The following is an 18,785-nucleotide window of genomic DNA, read 5'->3' as shown; positions in this document are numbered from 1 at the left end:
TTTACAAAAGATCCATCCATGCACATCACCCCCATCTGTGTGTGTATATCATGTGTCCTCGTTGCTCAAGTCTCTGTTGGCCCCTAAATATTACCTTCACTTCTCTCCCAGCAGGTGTTACAGAGTAACTTTCCTGTCATTTGTAGGACACCAGTCACTCCAGTTTCATACTGAATAGTGAACATCCAGCTTTATTATTTATTAATATATGGTTTGTTTTTCTTTTTCTTTAGAACTAAGGGTGGTCCACAGATTGCCTATGAACGCAGCTTCAGGTGGAAACTCGCTCACTTCCGTTATTTGTGCCAGGTACTGCGGTGGTAAATAAACCTTCTGTTCATAATCATTTAGTTTTCTTGTTACAGGGCACACGTACTGTAACTTACATGATATTGCAATATTATTTTTGTTTTCAGTCTAATGCTTTACCCAGTCACGTAAAGATCAATGTGTCCCGGCAGACGTTGTTCGAAGATTCCTTCCAACAGGTAAGAAAGATGTACCAGAATAAAATTGTATAGTCAGCCCTCTGTATCCACAGATATAATAGCATCCATGGATTCAACCAACTGTGGATAGAAAATATTCTGTGGTGGGGTGGAGGGAGATTTCCAGAAAGTTTCAAAAGGCGAAGTGTGAATTTGCTGCCGCTAGCAGATTGTTTTATTGTGCCTTGCTTTATTTCACTTTGCAGATACTGTGGTTTTTACAGGTTAAAGGTTTATGACAGTCTTGTGTTGAGCAAGCCTCACAGCACCATTTTTCCAACAGCATGTGCTCACTTGGTAGTGTCTCTGTCACATTTTCATAATTCTTGAAATACTCCAAACTTTTCAATATTATTAATTTGTTAAGGTAATCTGTGAACAGTTATGTTTGATTTACTGTTCCAAAAAGATTCAACTTGCTCAGATCACAGTTAGCATTTTTTTTTAACAATAGAGTATTTTTTAAATTAGGGTCTGTACATTGTCTTTTTAGACATAATACTATTGCCCCCTTAATAGACTATAGTACAATGGAAACATGACTTTTATATGTACTGGGAAACCAGAAAATTAGTGTAACTTGATTTATTGTGATATTCTGTTTATTGCGGTACTCTAGAACCAAATCTGTAATATCTCTGAGGTATGCTTGTGTGTATGTGGTATTTATATTGTATTAAATATTATAAGTAATTTAGAGATGATTTAAAATTATATGGGATGATGCACATAAGATGAGCACCCCCATATTTTGGTATCTGTGGAGCTGTCCTAGAACCAACACACCTTGGATACTGAGGGAAATCATACAACTTGAGTCATTATATTCGTTATATCTAAAGGGAGTTAAGGTTTAGAAGTTTTTAGCCATTTAGAATACAACTGTGACAATGACTACCACTTACTGAGTGTCCCTTATAATAATAAAATCCATCATGTATTGAGTGATTTTAATATGCTTAGCACTGGCACCTTCCATTTATCATTTCATTTAATTCATCACAAAATCCCTTTGAGGTAGCTCCTGTCATTATCTCCCATTTTGCAGGCACAGGTACCTAGGCTGAGAAACAAAACCATTCTACTGTGAATTAGATTACTAAAATAAAGTATAACGAGCTCTGGAACAAGTTGACATATTTTGACACCTATCTAGTTTTTTACTAAGACCTTATTAACTCAAAGCAGAAAAGTCGTGATATGAGACTAAATTAAAATTAGATTGGTATAGGCACTGTATTCCCTTTAAATAATTCTTTCATACCCTAAGTGTTAATACTCACATCCTCCTGGTTTCTGTTAAACGTCATGACCTCAGACCTTGTCCAAGCACTCATTTAAGATGGCAGTTCTCTGCTCACCTCCCTCACAGTCCCATTGTAGCCAGTCAATGTGCTTCATTCCTGTTTGTAACACTTCTCCCCACCTGTGGAGAAGGACTGGCAGCCCACTCCAGTAGTCTTGCCTGGAGAACCCCATGGCGCCTGGCGTACCACAGTGCACGGAGTCACAGAGTTGACACAACTGAGCGACTAAACCACCGCCAACACCTGACACAGTTTACCGCCCTTACCAGAATGAAACTCCAGGAGAGCCCAGCTATTTTGTTTACTGCTGCTTTGCACAGTACCCAGAAGCAGTGCTTTGCACATAGCAGGTATTAATAAACAGTTGGTGGCATGAACAAATGAATGTAATACCTTTGCTGAATTATCTGTAGAATAAAGATGAAAAACCAAAATATTGCCAGTTCTTTTTTTCTGATGAGGTTGAGAATTTTTCTTCTCAGTCCTCTCCCGAAGTATTACAGTGATGAATTAAAATTCTCTGTGTGTTCAGGTACACAGGGACTTTTATGTATAGAAGCCAAAATGGAATAACAGTTCATAAGTCAGTGATGTTCAAATACTAGCTTCAGTTTAGTCACTTGCTGCAGTTTGGACAAGTTACTTAATATAGCTATCATCAGCAACTCTATTTGATTTAATAAATTCTTATCTTGTTCCAAGCTCTGTGTAAACTTTTTTTTAATACATACACATCTGAATTCATGGTAGATTTTACTTGGCTTTGTCCTCTGGCTTGTGGAGAATCGTGCCCTGTGAGCCCATGACTCGCTGTAAAGTGGAGGCCAGCTAGTGAGCTGTCGCCTCACCCAGGCCAGTCTTGGCTATGGAATGTAATTTGCTTTATCTGGAAGTAAAGCTTATTTACTAGTAACCTTAGTGTGAGCCTTTAAGGCTTATAAAAAATCTAGTGTAGATATAGTTTTAAGATAAAACTTTTTATGCTAAAATTCATCATCTTATAATTAATTATTCACAATAGCTGAGTTCCTTTCCTACTGAGAAATGGAATGTGTGGTGTAAGCAGTAAATTCTACTTCTCATTAAGTTGCTCATGAAAAAAATTTGCTAGTCACCTTTTATAATATTTCGGTAAAATTCGGAGAGTGACAGAGAAGGGAATATTTTCTAACCTGAAAAACATCCTGTTTCAAGCTGTTCCTCTCTTGCTACTAACCCAAAGTAGAACTACCATTTAACACCAGAAGAGGGGAAAGAGATTTGTGAAAGTTAATCAGAGAAAGCTTAGTAGAGTAAGATGCATCTTTGCTAGTTTGTGGAATAAACCAGTTGATCTCTTTGAATTAAAAGCATTGTTGTATAAGGTAACGAAATGTGTAATTTTGAAAACACAGATGAAATTTAAATAAAACTGTTTTTGGAGGAAACTTGTATTGCATATGAATGTTTAAGCATCCATGTTTTTGTTTTTAATTAGATTATGGCATTAAAACCCTATGACTTGAGGAGGCGATTATATGTAATATTTAGAGGAGAAGAAGGACTTGATTATGGTGGCCTAGCAAGGTAAAATAAAAGACATATCTGCTTTGAAATAAGTGTATCTCCACTGTAGATATATTCTTGAAAAGATAACATTTTTTCAGTAGCAATCTAGAATTATTTTTAAAAACAAAAATTGAAATATTCACGTAAATCTAGCAGTAACCATTATTATTATGTTGTTGTTTATCCCATGCATTTTCTCTGTGTATTCATTTGACCCTTGAAAACATAGGGGTTGGGGTGCTGACCCCTATGTTGTCAAAAATCTGTATACTGCTACTTCTGTTTCAAAAACAAAAGAGTATGGAATTAATCAATACAAGCTACTATACATAAAATAGATAAGCTACAAGGATTTACTGTATAGCACGGAATTATATTCAATATCATATACAAACCTATAATGGAATATAATCTGAAAAATTTAACTGAAACACTTTATGCCTTAAAACTAACACAATATTGTAAATCAACTTTACTTCCATTAAAAACAACATAAAACAAAGGATTTGATGATTGATTTACCAAAGGACAAGAAGCTAAAGCAGTTTGGATAAAATCTGGATTCAAATCCCTAGTTCTTTCATTTCCACACACTGTGATCTCTAATTGACTTTTGCTGCACTTAATTGATTTTAAGATATTTGTAAAATGAAAATACAGGTTCTATATTTATTGAAAAAAAAATCCACATATAAGGGGACTTGCAGAGTTCAAAAGCATGTTGTTCAAGGGTCAACTGTATATAAATTTGAATATATGTGTGATATCATACATATTTGCTGATTTTTTTAAAACAGAATTGATCATACAATTTGCAAAATATAGCAGCTTGATTTTGTTATTTTGTATATCATGGATATCTTTCCATATCAGATATAGACCTTATACTCATGGTTGCATAATCTTCCCTTGTTTGGACATAGTATAGTTGATGAATCAGCATGAATAAGGTTGTTTCTTATTTTTTGCTATTATAACAATTTATGTTGGTTTGGTGTTTGTGTTTTTAATCCAGTCTGAGTCCTTTTGACTAAATAGTTTTCCACATTTACTAAATATTTTTTTAACAGACACTTATGAAGCAATAAGAACGGGAGATCCTTTTTAATTTTTTTTTCAATTGCTTTGCTCAGACCTAATTTGACAGCAGTTTATTTTTTAGTCAAAGCATTTTCATTAAATATTTACAAAGAATTAAATTTTCTTTTCTTAGAAACAGCTCTCTTTTTGAACTCGTACTTCATGGGTGTTCAAAATTACATAATCACAATTTTAGTACAGCTGACTTAAAAACAGGTAGACAACTAGAACTGGCGGAGTTATCAGAGCTGGTTGTGTTAGTATATTTTCTCATCTAAGTTTTTTTGGAAGAGAAAACTGCCTGTCACCGTGGATATTCATATCACATATATTGTGATTTGTCTCAATTTCAAAAATGTTCAGACATTAAAAAGGCACATCTTAGAAATGAAATATGGTATTGTTTTTACAGTGTATGACTTTATAATATTCACATTCTTAACCATTTTTTACCTCAACTGTTTGGGTTTTGTTCTATATTTTGTTGGTTTTAATGTATCTAATGTACATAATCAGTTACTGCACACCATGTTTTTCTTATTCCCAAATTATTTATTTTAATTCATGTATTGGTTTTGGTTTAATCAGTTCACAAGGGTGATATATCCCTCTAGTTTTACGTGTTTGAGAATATGTTTTCTGCTGCTTTTGTATTTAAACAAGAACTTCACTAGATATAAATTTCTCACACAATACTTGTTTCTCCAGTGCTCAGTAGACACTGCGTCACTGTCTTCTAATTGAATGTAAACGCTGTCAAATAGGAGGCCAGCCCCTTGTAGGGAGCTTTTTTCCTCTGGGTTCCCATACAGGTCTTTTCTTTGAAGTTCATTAATTTCAGTGTTGATTGTTTTATATCTTTTTTTGGAGCTTATTAAGATCTTCCTTAATTTAAGGGACATTTTCTTCTATTAGGTCTTTGAATATTTTTTCTGTTCCATTTGTTCCATTTTTCTTCGGGAACATCAGTCATGGGTATGTGGACTCTGCTCTCTCAGTCGTACATGTCTGTCATCTCTTCTCAGGTCACTTTCATCTTTGTGCTTTTCATTCTGTTCTGATTTTGTCCGCGCATCTCTGTTTGCAGTACTGCCCTGTGTTTTGCTGCTTCTAATGTGACTTTTCATCGTTGGTGGTTTTACTGTTTTCCTCTCTAGGCTCTGCTTACTCATTCGTTGTCTATTTTTTCAACCTCTTGTAACTCTTTATTTGAGAGTATATGGAAGAATATGTTAACAGGAACTCTTCTACCTCTTATTACTTAGAATTTTTCCTTCTTTTTTCTTACTGTTAGAGTATATAGGTTAGATGCCATGCTGTGGTCATTCTTTTTTTCAATGTACCCAGTTTTCTCTGCGCTGATTGCTGAAAGTCATCTGCAACATCTGGGAGTTTTATTTCTAGTTTTTTTGTCTAAACACATTCTCACTGATGCTGCTGCTACTGCTAAGTCACTTCAGTTGTGTCCGACTCTGTGTGACCCCATAGATGGCAGCCCACTAGATCTGTTCAGTTCTCTTCCGGGGGACATGTGTTACTTCAGCCTCACCATAGTGGGAAGTCAACTTGATTCAGCTACTATTTTGGGACTGAATTTCGTTTTGTAAATTGGTTTTAACATTTCTCAGTTGATTTAGACTCCCTTCTCTACCCTTCATTAAGTTTCCAAGATTATATTTTTAAAGTTTCAAAAAAGCATTTCTGAACAGGCTACCAGGCCAGACCTAGCTTGCATATTGATGGCCCCCATTGTGATTTTAATTTTTTTATATTATTTGACAACATTAAAGAAATCACTAGATTACTCTTATGAATCAAGATTTTCGGCCTCTTTTTAAAAACAATTGCCACACCTTCTCACGTGGCATCAATTGCTGAATCAGAGTAGCTGCTTTCCCTGTTGGGTATCATACATTCTTTTTCACTTCCTGCCCACCATAGCCAAGTTGTCTAAGGACTATGATAGATGCCTAGAAGTAATTCTTCCTAGACCAGTGGTAACTTTTATCTGGGATACAATGAGGAATAGGGGTTTGTGACTGAGTAGAAGACTGTGAGCCCATGCAGAGAAGGAAGCCCCTTGTACTCACTAATATCTTTAGGTATTTGAGTTTGGAACCCTGTATTAGAAGAAATTGCTATGGAAGACAGTCTTTGCATATTGAGTTTATTTTATAATACAAATTATTTATCTTTTACCTAGTCAGGTTTTCTGTATTGGACTTTTTAAAATGAGACAAATTACATGGTAATAGGTTAGATAATGCCTATCCCATTTAAAGATTTCACCTTTTAAAATTTTAGTTCCATTTTTAATCCATTGCCTGAAAAAAACAGTTAAAACTGTTCCATAGCGGCCATGCTGTGTTTCCTCAGTATCACCAGCAAATATTCACTGAAGCCTATTGTTCAGGGCTTCCCTGGTAGCTCAGTGGTAAAGAATCCACCTGCCAGTGCAGGGGACATGGCTTCCGTCCCTGGTCTGGGAAGATCCCGCGTGCTGCAAGACAGCTAACCCGTGTGCCACAGCTATTGAGCCTGTGCTCTAGCACCCAGAGCACAGCTCCTGACACCCGCGTGCCCTAGAACCCTGTTCTGCAATAAGAGAAGCTCTTCCAGTGAGAAGCCCGAGCACCACAATCAAGAGTAGCCCCGTCACCACAGTTGGAGAAGGCCTGCATGTAGCAACGAAGACCTAGCACAGCCATAAATAAATAAAATAAATCTTCCTTATAAATCTAGTGTGTATAGGTTGTCAAGTGCCTATAAGAGTTAAAGGTACAAAAAATAGAGACATGGCTTTTGTTTTTGAATTGCTTACAGTCTGGTGGATATAGTGGTCATGTGGGCCAGTCACGTGCAGAAAAATGAATAATATTGTGGGATTGTTACCACAGAGTATTAAGTGACTGAGACACTGAAATACACTGAAAAATGCTTCCAAAAATTGCTGAAATAGATATCAGCTGAACTTGAAAGTGGGATCCCCATAGGCTGAGTGGAAGTTCAGGGTTCATACACAAACATATGGCCTAGGAAGAAGCACACAATATGTGAGAAATACCTAGTTTATAGTTTGGCAGTGGGAACTGGCAGGTAATTTAGAATGGGCGGCTTAGGAATTGGACAGTAGAGTTGTTAAAGGCTGCTGAGTAGAGATGTGATGTTATGTATGAATTTATTTAAGGTCTGTTTTTAAATTTATATATGGTTGCTAAAAATAATATTGACTTATCTTCTTCTAGAGAATGGTTTTTCTTGCTTTCACATGAAGTTTTGAACCCCATGTATTGCTTATTTGAGTATGCTGGCAAGAACAACTACTGTCTACAGATAAATCCAGCATCAACTATTAATCCAGACCATCTTTCATACTTTTGTTTCATTGGTCGCTTTATTGCTATGGTGAGTCTTGACTTTCCATTACCTATTTATTTATTTGAATTTTGCTTATTCCAAAAGTATTTTAGAGAAGATTTTTTTTTTAAGTGATACATATCATCCTTGGTTATATGTGTTCACAAATTTGGTTACCAAGGAAGTTTGCCTAGAGAGTATCAAAATAAGTTCCTGTGTGAAATCAAGATTGTGAATATAAGGATTATTGATACAGCCAGTTGGTCTTTAGAAGTCCTTTCATTTAAGCCTAATTGTAGTATGACCACTTTTCAATAAGGGGAAAATCCGAGTTGTACGTATAATCATTGAACTTGATTGATATTTTTGGAATTTTCATAGCTTTGCAGAAGATCTTGTGGGACTATAAACTTCTTGAGAAGTGTTTGTGTATATATATGTATTTGCACTTTATTATCTATCCATTCATTCAGCAAATATTCATTGCCTGCTATGGTATCATAGTATGAACGGGATGAAACCATGATAAGACACAGTCCTTGTTCTTAGGGATATAAATATTGTTAGAGGGAGACAATAATAAATATATACTGAGGGAAAGGAAGTGTTGCTCTGTTATTTAATATGAGTAGAGGAGGCCTGTCTGATGGGCAACACTTGAACAGAAATAAGAAAGCAAGGGATTGAATCATGCAAATATTTTGGAGAACAACATTTGAGGCACAGGGAACAACCTGAAAAAAAAGATCTTGGGTGGAAGTACGTTTCTGAATGAAAATGTCATAGCTGGCGCATAGAGGGAACATGGTAGGAGATGAGATGGAGGCAGTTTGTGGGATCATTCAGAAATTCAGCTAAGGGTTTTGAGCTAGGAGTGGTGTGATCTAAGGAACATAATATGACCGTGGATTTGATTAAGCTCAGTTTGCTGCCTTGTAGAAAGAGACTAATTGAGGGCAAAGAAAGGCAAGAGGAAAAGCAGGAAGACCACTCGCAACAGCTCAGCTGAAAGATGGCACCTGAGTCCTCAAGCTCGGACTCAAGAGCTATAGCCGTGGAGGTGGTGAGGCGTGCTGTGTGGGTTCTGGATGTATCTGTACATAGAGGCAATCAGGTCTTCTGTCCATTTAGATGCAAGATGTGTGAGTCAGGTGTTGCACCAAACTGTAAGGTCTGTGCATCTGGTTGCAGCTGCCATTTCCCAGGATGGCAAGTTTGTGACAAAGAGGAAATTTGTGGGGGAGGGACTCCAGAATTGGAATTTGGTTTAAGATTCCTGCTGACTTTCGAATAGGGATGTTGAATAGATAGTTGGATATACAAGTCTGGCAATGAGGGGATATCTCAGTAAGACGATATAACCATTTAAAGAATCAGTGTAGACAGAGAAGTTGTTTAAGGACACTTATAAGTTGGGGAGATAAGAAGGAACTGGCAAAAGAGCCTTGGCAGGGGAGGAGATAGGAAAATAAATACACATGGTTTCCAGAAGACCAAGGAAGAAGAAAGTGTGTTTCAAGAAATAAGAAGTGATCAGCTGTGTCGAATGCTGCTGGCTGATCAAGATGAGGTTCAAGAAGTAAATGTTTGATTTGGCCAGGTGAATGATATTCATGTGCAGTGGAGAGGGAAGGTGGATGGGAGGAGCCTCAAGAGAGAATGGAAGGAGAAATGGGGACAATAAATATAAACTAATCTCTTAAATAGGAAAAGATGTACGTGAAGGCTGTATATTGCCACCCTGCTTATTTATTTATATGCAGAGTACATCATGAGAAATGCTGGGCTGGAGAAAGCACAAGCTGGAATCAAGATTTCCAGGAGAAATATCAATAACCTCAGATATGCAGATGACACCACCCTTATGGCAGAAAGTGAAGAAGAAACTAAAGAGCCTCTTGATGAAAGTGAAAGAGGAGAGTGAAAAAGTTGGCTTAAAGCTCAACATTCAGAAAACGAAGATCATGGCATCTGGTCCCATCACTTCATGGCAAATAGATCGGGAAACAGTGGAAACAGTGGCTGATTTTATTTTTCTGGATTCTAAAATCACTGTGAATGGTGATTGCAGCCATGAAATTAAAAGATGCTTACTCCTTGGAAGGAAAGTTATGACCAACCTAGATAGCATATTAAAAAGCAGAGACATTACTTTGTCAACAAAGGTCCGTCTAGTCAAGGCTATGGTTTTTCCTGTGGTCATGTATGGATGTGAGAGTTGGATTATAAAGAAAGCTGAGCACTGAAGAATTGATGCTTTTGAACTGTGGTGCTGGAGAAGACTCTTGAGAGTCCCTTGGACTGCAAGATCCAACCAGTCCCTCCTAAAGGATATCAGTCCTGGGTGTTCATTGGAAGGACTGATGTTGAAGCTGAAACTCCAACACTTTGGTCACCTGATGGGAAGAGCTGACTCATTTGAAATGACCCTAATGCTGGGAAAGATTGAGGGAAAGAGGAAAAAGGAATGACAGAGGGTGAGATGGTTGGATGGCATCACCGACTCGATGGACATGAGCTTGGGTAAACTCCAAGAGTTGGTGATGTATAGGGAGGCCTAGTGTGCTGTGGTTCATGGGGTTGCAAAGAGTCAGACATGACTGAGCAACTGAACTGATGAATCTCTTAAAGGAGCCTCCCTGGTGGCTCAACTGATAAAGAAGCCACCTTCAGCGTGGGAGCCCTGGGTTGGGAAGATCCCCTCGAGGAGGGCATGGGAACCCACTCTAGTATTCTTGCCTGGAGAATCCTGTGGACAAAGGAGCCTGGAGGGCCACAGTCCGTGGGGTTGCAAAGAGTCAGATACGACTGAGCAACTAAGCACACACACACAAAATCTCTTAAACTTGCTCTAAAGGATTAAAAAGAAATTGGGCAGTACCATGAAGTATGTATGGAACCAAGAATGGGAGGAGAATAAAACATTTATATGCTGCCGATGATCAGTAAGAGAAGAAGGAATTTGATGAGGTCAGAGAGATAGGGGATATGGGAGCAGTAACCTTGAATAGGAAAACAAGGACACTCTGTCCAGTGCACAGAGAAGTCATAGCTTCTCCACAGTAGGAATACATAGATTCAGATACTGTTAGGTTTGTGCAAATGTAATTACAGTTTCAGACAGTGAATTTTAATTCATTATAACTAGACTTAAACACATCTTTATTAATCAGAATAGAAACCATTACAATCAGTGCATTTTTGCCAATGAGAAATAAGTTCGCTTATTCCTGTGGCATAAAAATCCGTGCTTCGGAATTCCACGAACTCTTGGAAAGCATCTTCTGCCTCCTGCTGGTTGTGGAACTGTTCTCCCTGCAAAAAGCTGTCGAGATGCTTGAAGAAGTGGTGGTCTGTTGGTGAGAGGTCAGGTGAATATGGTGGATGAGGCAAAACTCCGTGGCCCAATTCATTCAACTTTTGAAGCATTGGTTGTGCAACGTGCAGTCAGATATCATCAGACACTGTCATGGAGAAGAATTGGGCCCTTTTCTGTTGACCAGTGTTGGCTGCAGGCATTGCAGTTTTCAGTGTATCTCATCGATTTGTTCAGCAAATGTCTCAACTGTAATGGTTTTGCAGGGATTCCGAAAGCCGTAGTACATCCGACTGGCAGCAAACCACCAAATAGTGACCAGTACCTCTTTTTGGTGCAAGTTTGGCTGTGGGAAGTGCTTTGGAGCTTCTTCTCAGTCCAACCACCGAGCTGGTTGTCACCAGTTGTCATATAAAATCCACTTTTCTTCACACATCATCATGTGGTTGAGAAATGGTTCACTGTTGTTGCACAGAATAAGAGAAGACACTTCAAACTGAAGATGTTTTAAATTTTCGGTCAGCTTATGAGACACCCACTTATTGAGCTTTTTCACCTTTCTGATTTGCTTCAAATGCCAAACGAGTATAGAATGATGAGCTTTGAGTTCTTCGGCAGCTTCTCATATAGTAAGAGGATTGTCTTTGATGATCTTCTCAGCTGGTCATTGTCAACTTCTGATGGCCAGCCACTACATTTCTCAACTTCAAGGCTGTCGTCTCCTTTGTAAAACTTCTTGAACAACTACTGCGCTGTGCGTTTGTTAGAAGTTCCTGGGCCAAATTGCATTGTTGTTGTGAGTTGTCTACGTTGCTTTACGACCCATTTTGAACTCGAATTTAAAAAAAACAAATCACTCAATTTGCTTTTTGTCTAGCATCATTTCTATAGTCTAAAGTATATAGTAAACAGCAAGTAATAGTTATTAGCAAAAAAGAACACTATAAAGCAAGAAATGTGCATTAAAAGGATGTATAATACAACTACATTTATTTAGAATGTATTCTGCCATCAAATGGCAAATTTCAACATTGCAAAAACTGCAGTTCTTTTTGCACCAACCTAATACTAGTGAGCAGGTGTTGGGGAAGCACAGAAGTTCTCTCATGGTGGCTATTTCCTCGGTGAGATGGAGAGCACGCTCGTTAGTGCAGAGTGAGGAGACAAGGTTTGAAGGTACACGGGACAGGTGGCCAAGCGGTTAAGGTGATTGTGCTCTGAAGGTCCAAGGGAGTAACTTTAGTGACTGACGATGGAATCTAAACTGAGTAAGGGGAGGACTTCCCTGGTGGCCGAGGAACTAAGACTCCTGAGCTTTCCACTGCAGAGCGTGTGGGTGCCATCCTTGGTTGGGGGAACTAAGATCCCACATACCATGTGGTGGGGCCAAAATTTTCAAGAAAAACTGTGTAAGGGGAGAAATAACTTCATAATGGGGCTGAGCGACAGTGACAGGCTAACAAGTTCGCTGGAGTTTTTTAGATCCCAGTAGGGTCAAAACTTGCTAGTGTTTACTGCTGAAGGTGGTGAGCTGGAATGTCAGGAGCTCTTTGGAATTCAGTTTATGAAGGAATTGCAGTCAGTGCTAATAACAGTGTCGAGGGTATGGTGTTGAGAACATTTAACTAAGTTAAAGACTAAGATCACAGAAAGGATTAAAACGTGCCAGTAGTAAAAGAATCATCAGTGCAGATCATGAAATCTTAAAAATGATGACGGTTGTGTTAAAAAAGCATGGGACTGAATGAGTAAAGGGGGGAAACCGGAAGATCTAAGGATGACTGCAGTGAGGAAGTAGGGGGTAGTGAGCCATGAACGTAGAGGGCTGGCATGGTCTTGGCACGCTGGGGCAGGTGAAGGAGGTGAAATCAGTGATGAGAAGCAACAGACACCCACTCCCAGACTTGGTGACACGGGGATAGGAGAGAGACAGCCTATTCCTAATCCTGTTCCTAGGATTTGAAAGGAAACAGGGTCCTCAGAAAAATGCCAGATTTTTGTTAGAACAAGATGCGAAAGGATGAATTGAGAATGTGGGGGGATTTTGCTAATGATGGACCATGAGCTTGAAGAGGACAAAACATAGTAGGGTGGTTTTGAAAGTTAGGTAAGACGTGAGACACGGACTCAGATTTCAAAGTAGACAGGCGGGTGGTGGTGAGAGTCAAGGTACTGCAGCTCTGGGGCTCTCTGCATTGGCTATTGTGAAGGCAATACAGGTTAGTCCTAGAGCTCTCTCAGGCAACTGTGGGATAAGAAAGGAGTTGGGGAGGGGTCTTCCCAGGTGCACAGGGACCCCCAAAATGCCTTCTTTTCTGTGTCCAGTGGGGTTAATGTAATTCATGAAACGTATTTAAAAGTGGGAGTTTGATAAGGCTCCACTATCATCCTCTTTTAAAGTTATTGACAGGATATCATATAGCTAAGTGTTTGACCTCAGTTAAAGAGATACTGTTTTCACTCTAAATTTGTTTTTCATGCTTAGCATCTTATAGAATATTTTATTTTTTAGTTTTCATGATTTCAATCTTTTAGTTTTCATGATTTATGCTGATTAATTATTAAGTACTTTTTTGCCTGTAAAGGCTTATGATACCTCTGTTATCATTGTGCCCTGAATAGGAAAATTGCTACTTTGTAAATTTTTTTAATTTTTTGTTTTTCTTGGCAGGCACTCTTTCATGGGAAGTTTATTGATACTGGTTTCTCGTTACCCTTCTACAAGCGTATGCTAAGTAAAAAACTGACTATTAAGGATTTGGAATCCATCGATACTGAGTTTTATAATTCCCTTATCTGGATAAGGTTTGAAGATTTATCTTTCAATAAGGTATTTTCTTGAAACCAGTTTTACATATTTTGTTAATTAGTGGTTGTATCTCTCTATCACCCAGAGACAACAACATTGAGGAATGTGGCTTAGAAATGTACTTTTCTGTTGACATGGAGATTTTGGGGAAGGTTACGTCACATGACCTGAAGTTGGGAGGTTCCAATATCCTAGTGACAGAGGAGAACAAAGATGAATATATCGGGTAAGGTGACTGTCCCTACGTTCTACAACTGCCAGAGCGTCTTAAAACTGTCTTTCTATACCCTTGTCTTTATGCCTTGTTTGCTCCTCTGGGGACATGTTTCACATTCATTCCCTCTTTCAGTGATCCTTTTTAATTATTTTTTTCTACTCAATATTCCTCTTAATTTATAAACATGTTGCAAAAGCACTCAAAAATTCAAATATAATTTTAAGAAAACTCACTTCCCTTGCCTCTGACATACATTTATTTAAGTTCTTCCCAACAGTACTAACATTCTTGGAAAAAAGTGTATATGATGACCTCCACTTTCCCACTGCCACTTACTGTATTGCATCCTGCCTTGTCTGGATCAAAAATCAGAGAACATTGGTGCTAAAGAAGGGCTTTCCAAAGCCCATGCACTTCTTCATTTCTAGATGAGGAGATGGAGGCCCTCTGTAGATAGTAGCAAAACCAAGTCTGGAGCCGCACCTGACTAGCACTGTAATACTCATTCCTATTCCATTTCACTTTCCCTTTTTAACTTATTCTTTTAATAGTGCTCACCGCAACTTCTGATTTGAAACTGTGCTCACTTGAATTCTACAATCCATAAAACTTACTGATTTTCTTCACTTTCTCTTTTAATGATGGTTAAGAAGTACTCTGTGTTTTAAACCCTTTTACCTTACATAGAAAGTACCATCTTTTTAAATACCATCTTTATTTTCAGTTTAATGACTGAGTGGCGTTTTTCTCGAGGAGTACAAGAACAGACCAAAGCTTTCCTTGATGGCTTTAATGAGGTTGTTCCCCTTCAGTGGCTGCAGTACTTTGATGAAAAAGAATTGGAGGTTAGGATCTTTTATTATGCTATTATAGGGAAAGTTAATGGGAGGAGGGTCTGTTGTTATGCTTCTATAATAGAATGTCCACAAGCTTTAAAAACATATGGCACCATCTTCAATCCGCTCTCTGATTCATCGAAATGTTTAGGGGGTGTAAACCTCCAGCACTGAGTAAGGGTCTTAAGGTCTCCCAAATGTGATGCTGTCATAGCGCAAAATCATCAGTCAGTGCCAACTCTTAGGGCTCCTGAAGAGTGCAAACTTATTAATAATTGGGGGAACTCAAGTAGGGGAAATCATACAATATTTGTCTTATTGTGACTGCCTTATTTCAGTTACCATAATGTCTTCATGGTTCATCCATATTTTAGCATGTGTAAAAATTTTTTGCTTTTTAATACTGAATATATACAATATACAGATATACATATATAACATATATGTATATATTTTCAGTATTTACTCTATATATGTAAGTAACATATATATCCTGGAGGAGGAAATGGCAACCCATTCCAGTATACTTGCCTGGAGAATCCTGTGGACAGAGGAGCCTCATGGGCTACAGACCATGGGATGACAGAGTCAGACACGACTGAGTGACTGAACAACAACATATATATGATAAACAGTAAGAAAAGGCAAAAACATGTGACACTGAGAAATGAACTCCCCAGGTCAGTAGGTGCCCAATATACTACTGGAGAAGAGTGGAGAAATAGCTCCAAAAGGAACGAAGAGGCTGAACCACAGCAGAAGCAACGTCCAGTTGTGGCTATGTCTGGTGGTGAAAGTAAAGTCCGATGCTGTAAAGATCAGCAGTGCATAGGAACCTGGAATGTTAGGTCCATGAATCAAGGTAAATCGGAAGTGGTCAAATAGATGGCAAGAGTGAACATCGACATTTTAGGAATCAGTGAACTAAAATGGACCAGATTGGGCAAATTTAATTCAGATGACTATTATATCTACTACTATGGGCAAAAATCCCTAGAAGAAATGAAGTAGCCATCATAGTCAACAAAAGAGTCTAAAATGCAGTACCTGGGTGCAGTCTCAAAAATGACAGACTGGATCTCAAAAACGACAGACTGGTCTCTGTTCATTTCCAAGGCAAACGACTCAATATCACAGTAATTCAAGTCTATGCTCCAACCACTAATGCCGAAGAAGCTGAAGTTGACAGGTTCTGTGAAGACCTACAAGACCTTCTAGGACTAACACCGAAAAAAGATGTCCTTTTCATCATAAGGGACTGGAATGCACAAGTAGGAAGTCAAGAGATACCTGAAATAACAGACAAGTTTGACTTTGGAGTACAAAATGAAGCAGGGCAAAACCTAAGAGAGTTCTGTCAAGAGAACACACTAGTCATAGCAAACACCCTCTTTCCAACAACACAAGAGATGATTCTACACATGGACATCACCAGATGGTCAATACCGAAATCCAATTGATTATATTCTTTGCAGCTGAAGATGGAGAAGCTCTATACAGTCAGCAAAAACAAGACTGGGAGCTGACTGTGGCTCAGATCATGAACTCCTTATTGCCAAATTCAGACTGAAATTGAAGAAAGTAGGGAAAACCACTAGACCATTCAGGTATGACCTAAATCAAATCCCTTACAATTATACAGTGGAAGTGACAAATAGATTCAAAGGATTAGATCTGATGGGCAGAGTGCCTGAAGAACTAGGGGCAGAAATTCATAACATTGTACAGGAGGTGGTGATCAAAACCATCCCCAAGAAAAAGAAACGCAAATAGGCAAAATTGTTGTCTCAGGAGGCCTTAAAAATAGCTGAGAAAAGAAGAGAAGTGAAAGGCAAAGGAGAAAAGGAAAGATATACCCATTTGAATGCAGAGTTCCAAAGAATAGCAAGGAGAGATAAGAAAGCCTTCCTCAGTGATCAGTGCAAAGAAATAGAGGAAAACAATAGAATGGGAAAGACTAGAGATCTCTTCAAAAAAATTAAAAGATACCAAGAGAACATTTCATGCAAGGTTGGGCACGATAAAGGACAGAAACGGTATGGACCTAGGAGAAGCAGAGATTATTAAGAAGAGGTGACAAGAATACACAGAAGAACTATACAAAAAAGATTTTAATGACCCAGATAGCCACAATGGTGTGACCACTCACCTAGAGCAAGACATCAAGGAGTGCAAAGTCAAGTGGGCCTTAGGAAGCATCACCATCAACAAAACTAGTGGATGTGATGGAATTCCAGCCGAGCTATTTCAAATCTTAGAAGACGATGTTGTGAAAGTCTACACTCAGTATGCCAACAAATTTGGAAAACTCAGTTGTGGCCACAGGACTGGAAAACAGATTGAGTTTTCATTCCAATCTCAAAGAAGGTCAGTGCCAAAGAATGTTCAAACTACTGCACACTCATTTCACTTGCTAGCAAAGTAATGCTCAAAATTCTCCAAGCTAGGCTTCAACAGTACATGAACCGTGAACTTTCAGATGTTCAAACTGGATTTAGAAAAGGCAGAGGACCAGAGATCAAATTGCCAACACCCAATTTGATCATCAAAAAATCTAGAGAGTTCCAGAAAAACATCTGCTTCACTGACTAGGGTAAAGACTTTGACTGTGTAGACCACAACTGTGGAAAATTCTTAAAGAGATGGGAATACCAGACCACCTTACCTGCTTCCTGAGAAACCTATTGCTTCTATGCAGATCAAGAAGCAACAGTTAGAACCAGGCATGGAACAATGGACTGGTTCCAGATTGGGAAAAGAGTACATCAGGGCTGTATATTATCACCGTGTTTATTTAACTTTTATGCAGAGTACATCATTGAAGTGCCAGACTGGATGAAGTGCAAGCTGGGATCAACATTGCCATAAGAAATATCAATAACCTCAGATAGGCAGATAACACCATCCTTAGGATAGAAAGTGGAAAGGGACTAAAGATCCTCTTGGTGAAGCTGAAAGAGGAGAGTGAAAAAGGTGGCTTAAAACTCAGCATTCAGAAAACTAAGATCATGGCATCCAGTCCCATCACTTCATGGCAAATAGATTGGGAAACAATGAAAACAGTAACAGACTTTATTTTCTTGGGCTCCAAAATCACTGCAGATGGAGATTGCAGCCATGAAATTAAAAGACACTTGCTCCTTGGAAGAAAAGTTATGACAACTTAGACAGCATTTTAAAAAGCAGAGTCATTACTTTGCCAACAAAGTTCCATTTAGTCAAGGCTATGGTTTCCAGTAGTCATGTATGGATGTGAGAGTTGGACTGTGAAGAAAGCTGAGCACCGAAGAATTGATGCTTTTGAACTGTGGTGTTGGAGAAGACTCTTGAGAGTCCTTTGGACTGCAAGGAGATCCAACCAGTCCATTCTGAAGGAGATCAGCCCTGGGTGTTCATTGGAAGGACTGAGGATAAGGCTGAAACTCCAATACTTTGGCCACCTGATTCGAAGAGCTGACTCACTGGAAAGATCCTGATGCTGGGAAAGATTGAAGACAGGAGAAGGGGACAACAGAGGATGAGATGGTTGGATGGCATCACCAACTCAATGGACGTGAGTTTGAGCAAGTTCCAGGAGATGGGGAGGACAGGGAAGCCTGGCGTGCTGCAATCCATGGGGTCACAAAGAGTTGACTGATACATCACAAAGGTCACATCTGATACACATAATACATATATGTGTGTATTTTCTTTATCCATTCATCAGTCACTGAATCTTTGTCTTCATTCCACCTTTTGGTGATTGTGAATAATGCTGCTCTATACATGAGTGTACAGAATATTCTTTGAGACCCTGCTTTCAGTTCTTTTGAGTAAATACTCAGGAG

At 38.6% G+C, this 18,785-nt stretch overlaps 1 protein-coding gene across 7 annotated transcripts in view; it reads left to right on the top strand.

The window, feature by feature from the left end:
• Positions 1-18,785, top strand: part of WWP1 (WW domain containing E3 ubiquitin protein ligase 1) — a 137,733-nt gene that overhangs the window by 102,951 nt on the left and 15,997 nt on the right. For all 7 annotated transcript variants that reach the window (XM_061439438.1, XM_061439439.1, XM_061439440.1 and 4 more), the window contains 7 exons: positions 234-309; positions 417-488; positions 3,273-3,361; positions 7,669-7,828; positions 13,768-13,901; positions 13,991-14,131; positions 14,847-14,967. In XM_061439438.1, the coding sequence (XP_061295422.1) occupies positions 234-309; positions 417-488; positions 3,273-3,361; positions 7,669-7,828; positions 13,768-13,901; positions 13,991-14,131; positions 14,847-14,967 (793 nt within the window). The remainder of the gene's footprint in view (positions 1-233; positions 310-416; positions 489-3,272; positions 3,362-7,668; positions 7,829-13,767; positions 13,902-13,990; positions 14,132-14,846; positions 14,968-18,785) is intronic.

Source organism: Bos javanicus, chromosome 14 (genome assembly GCF_032452875.1).
Source record: "Bos javanicus breed banteng chromosome 14, ARS-OSU_banteng_1.0, whole genome shotgun sequence".
NCBI lineage: Eukaryota > Metazoa > Chordata > Mammalia > Artiodactyla > Bovidae > Bos > Bos javanicus.
Note: the sequence above shows the minus strand (reverse complement) of the source record. Positions and strands in the feature narration are given on the sequence as shown.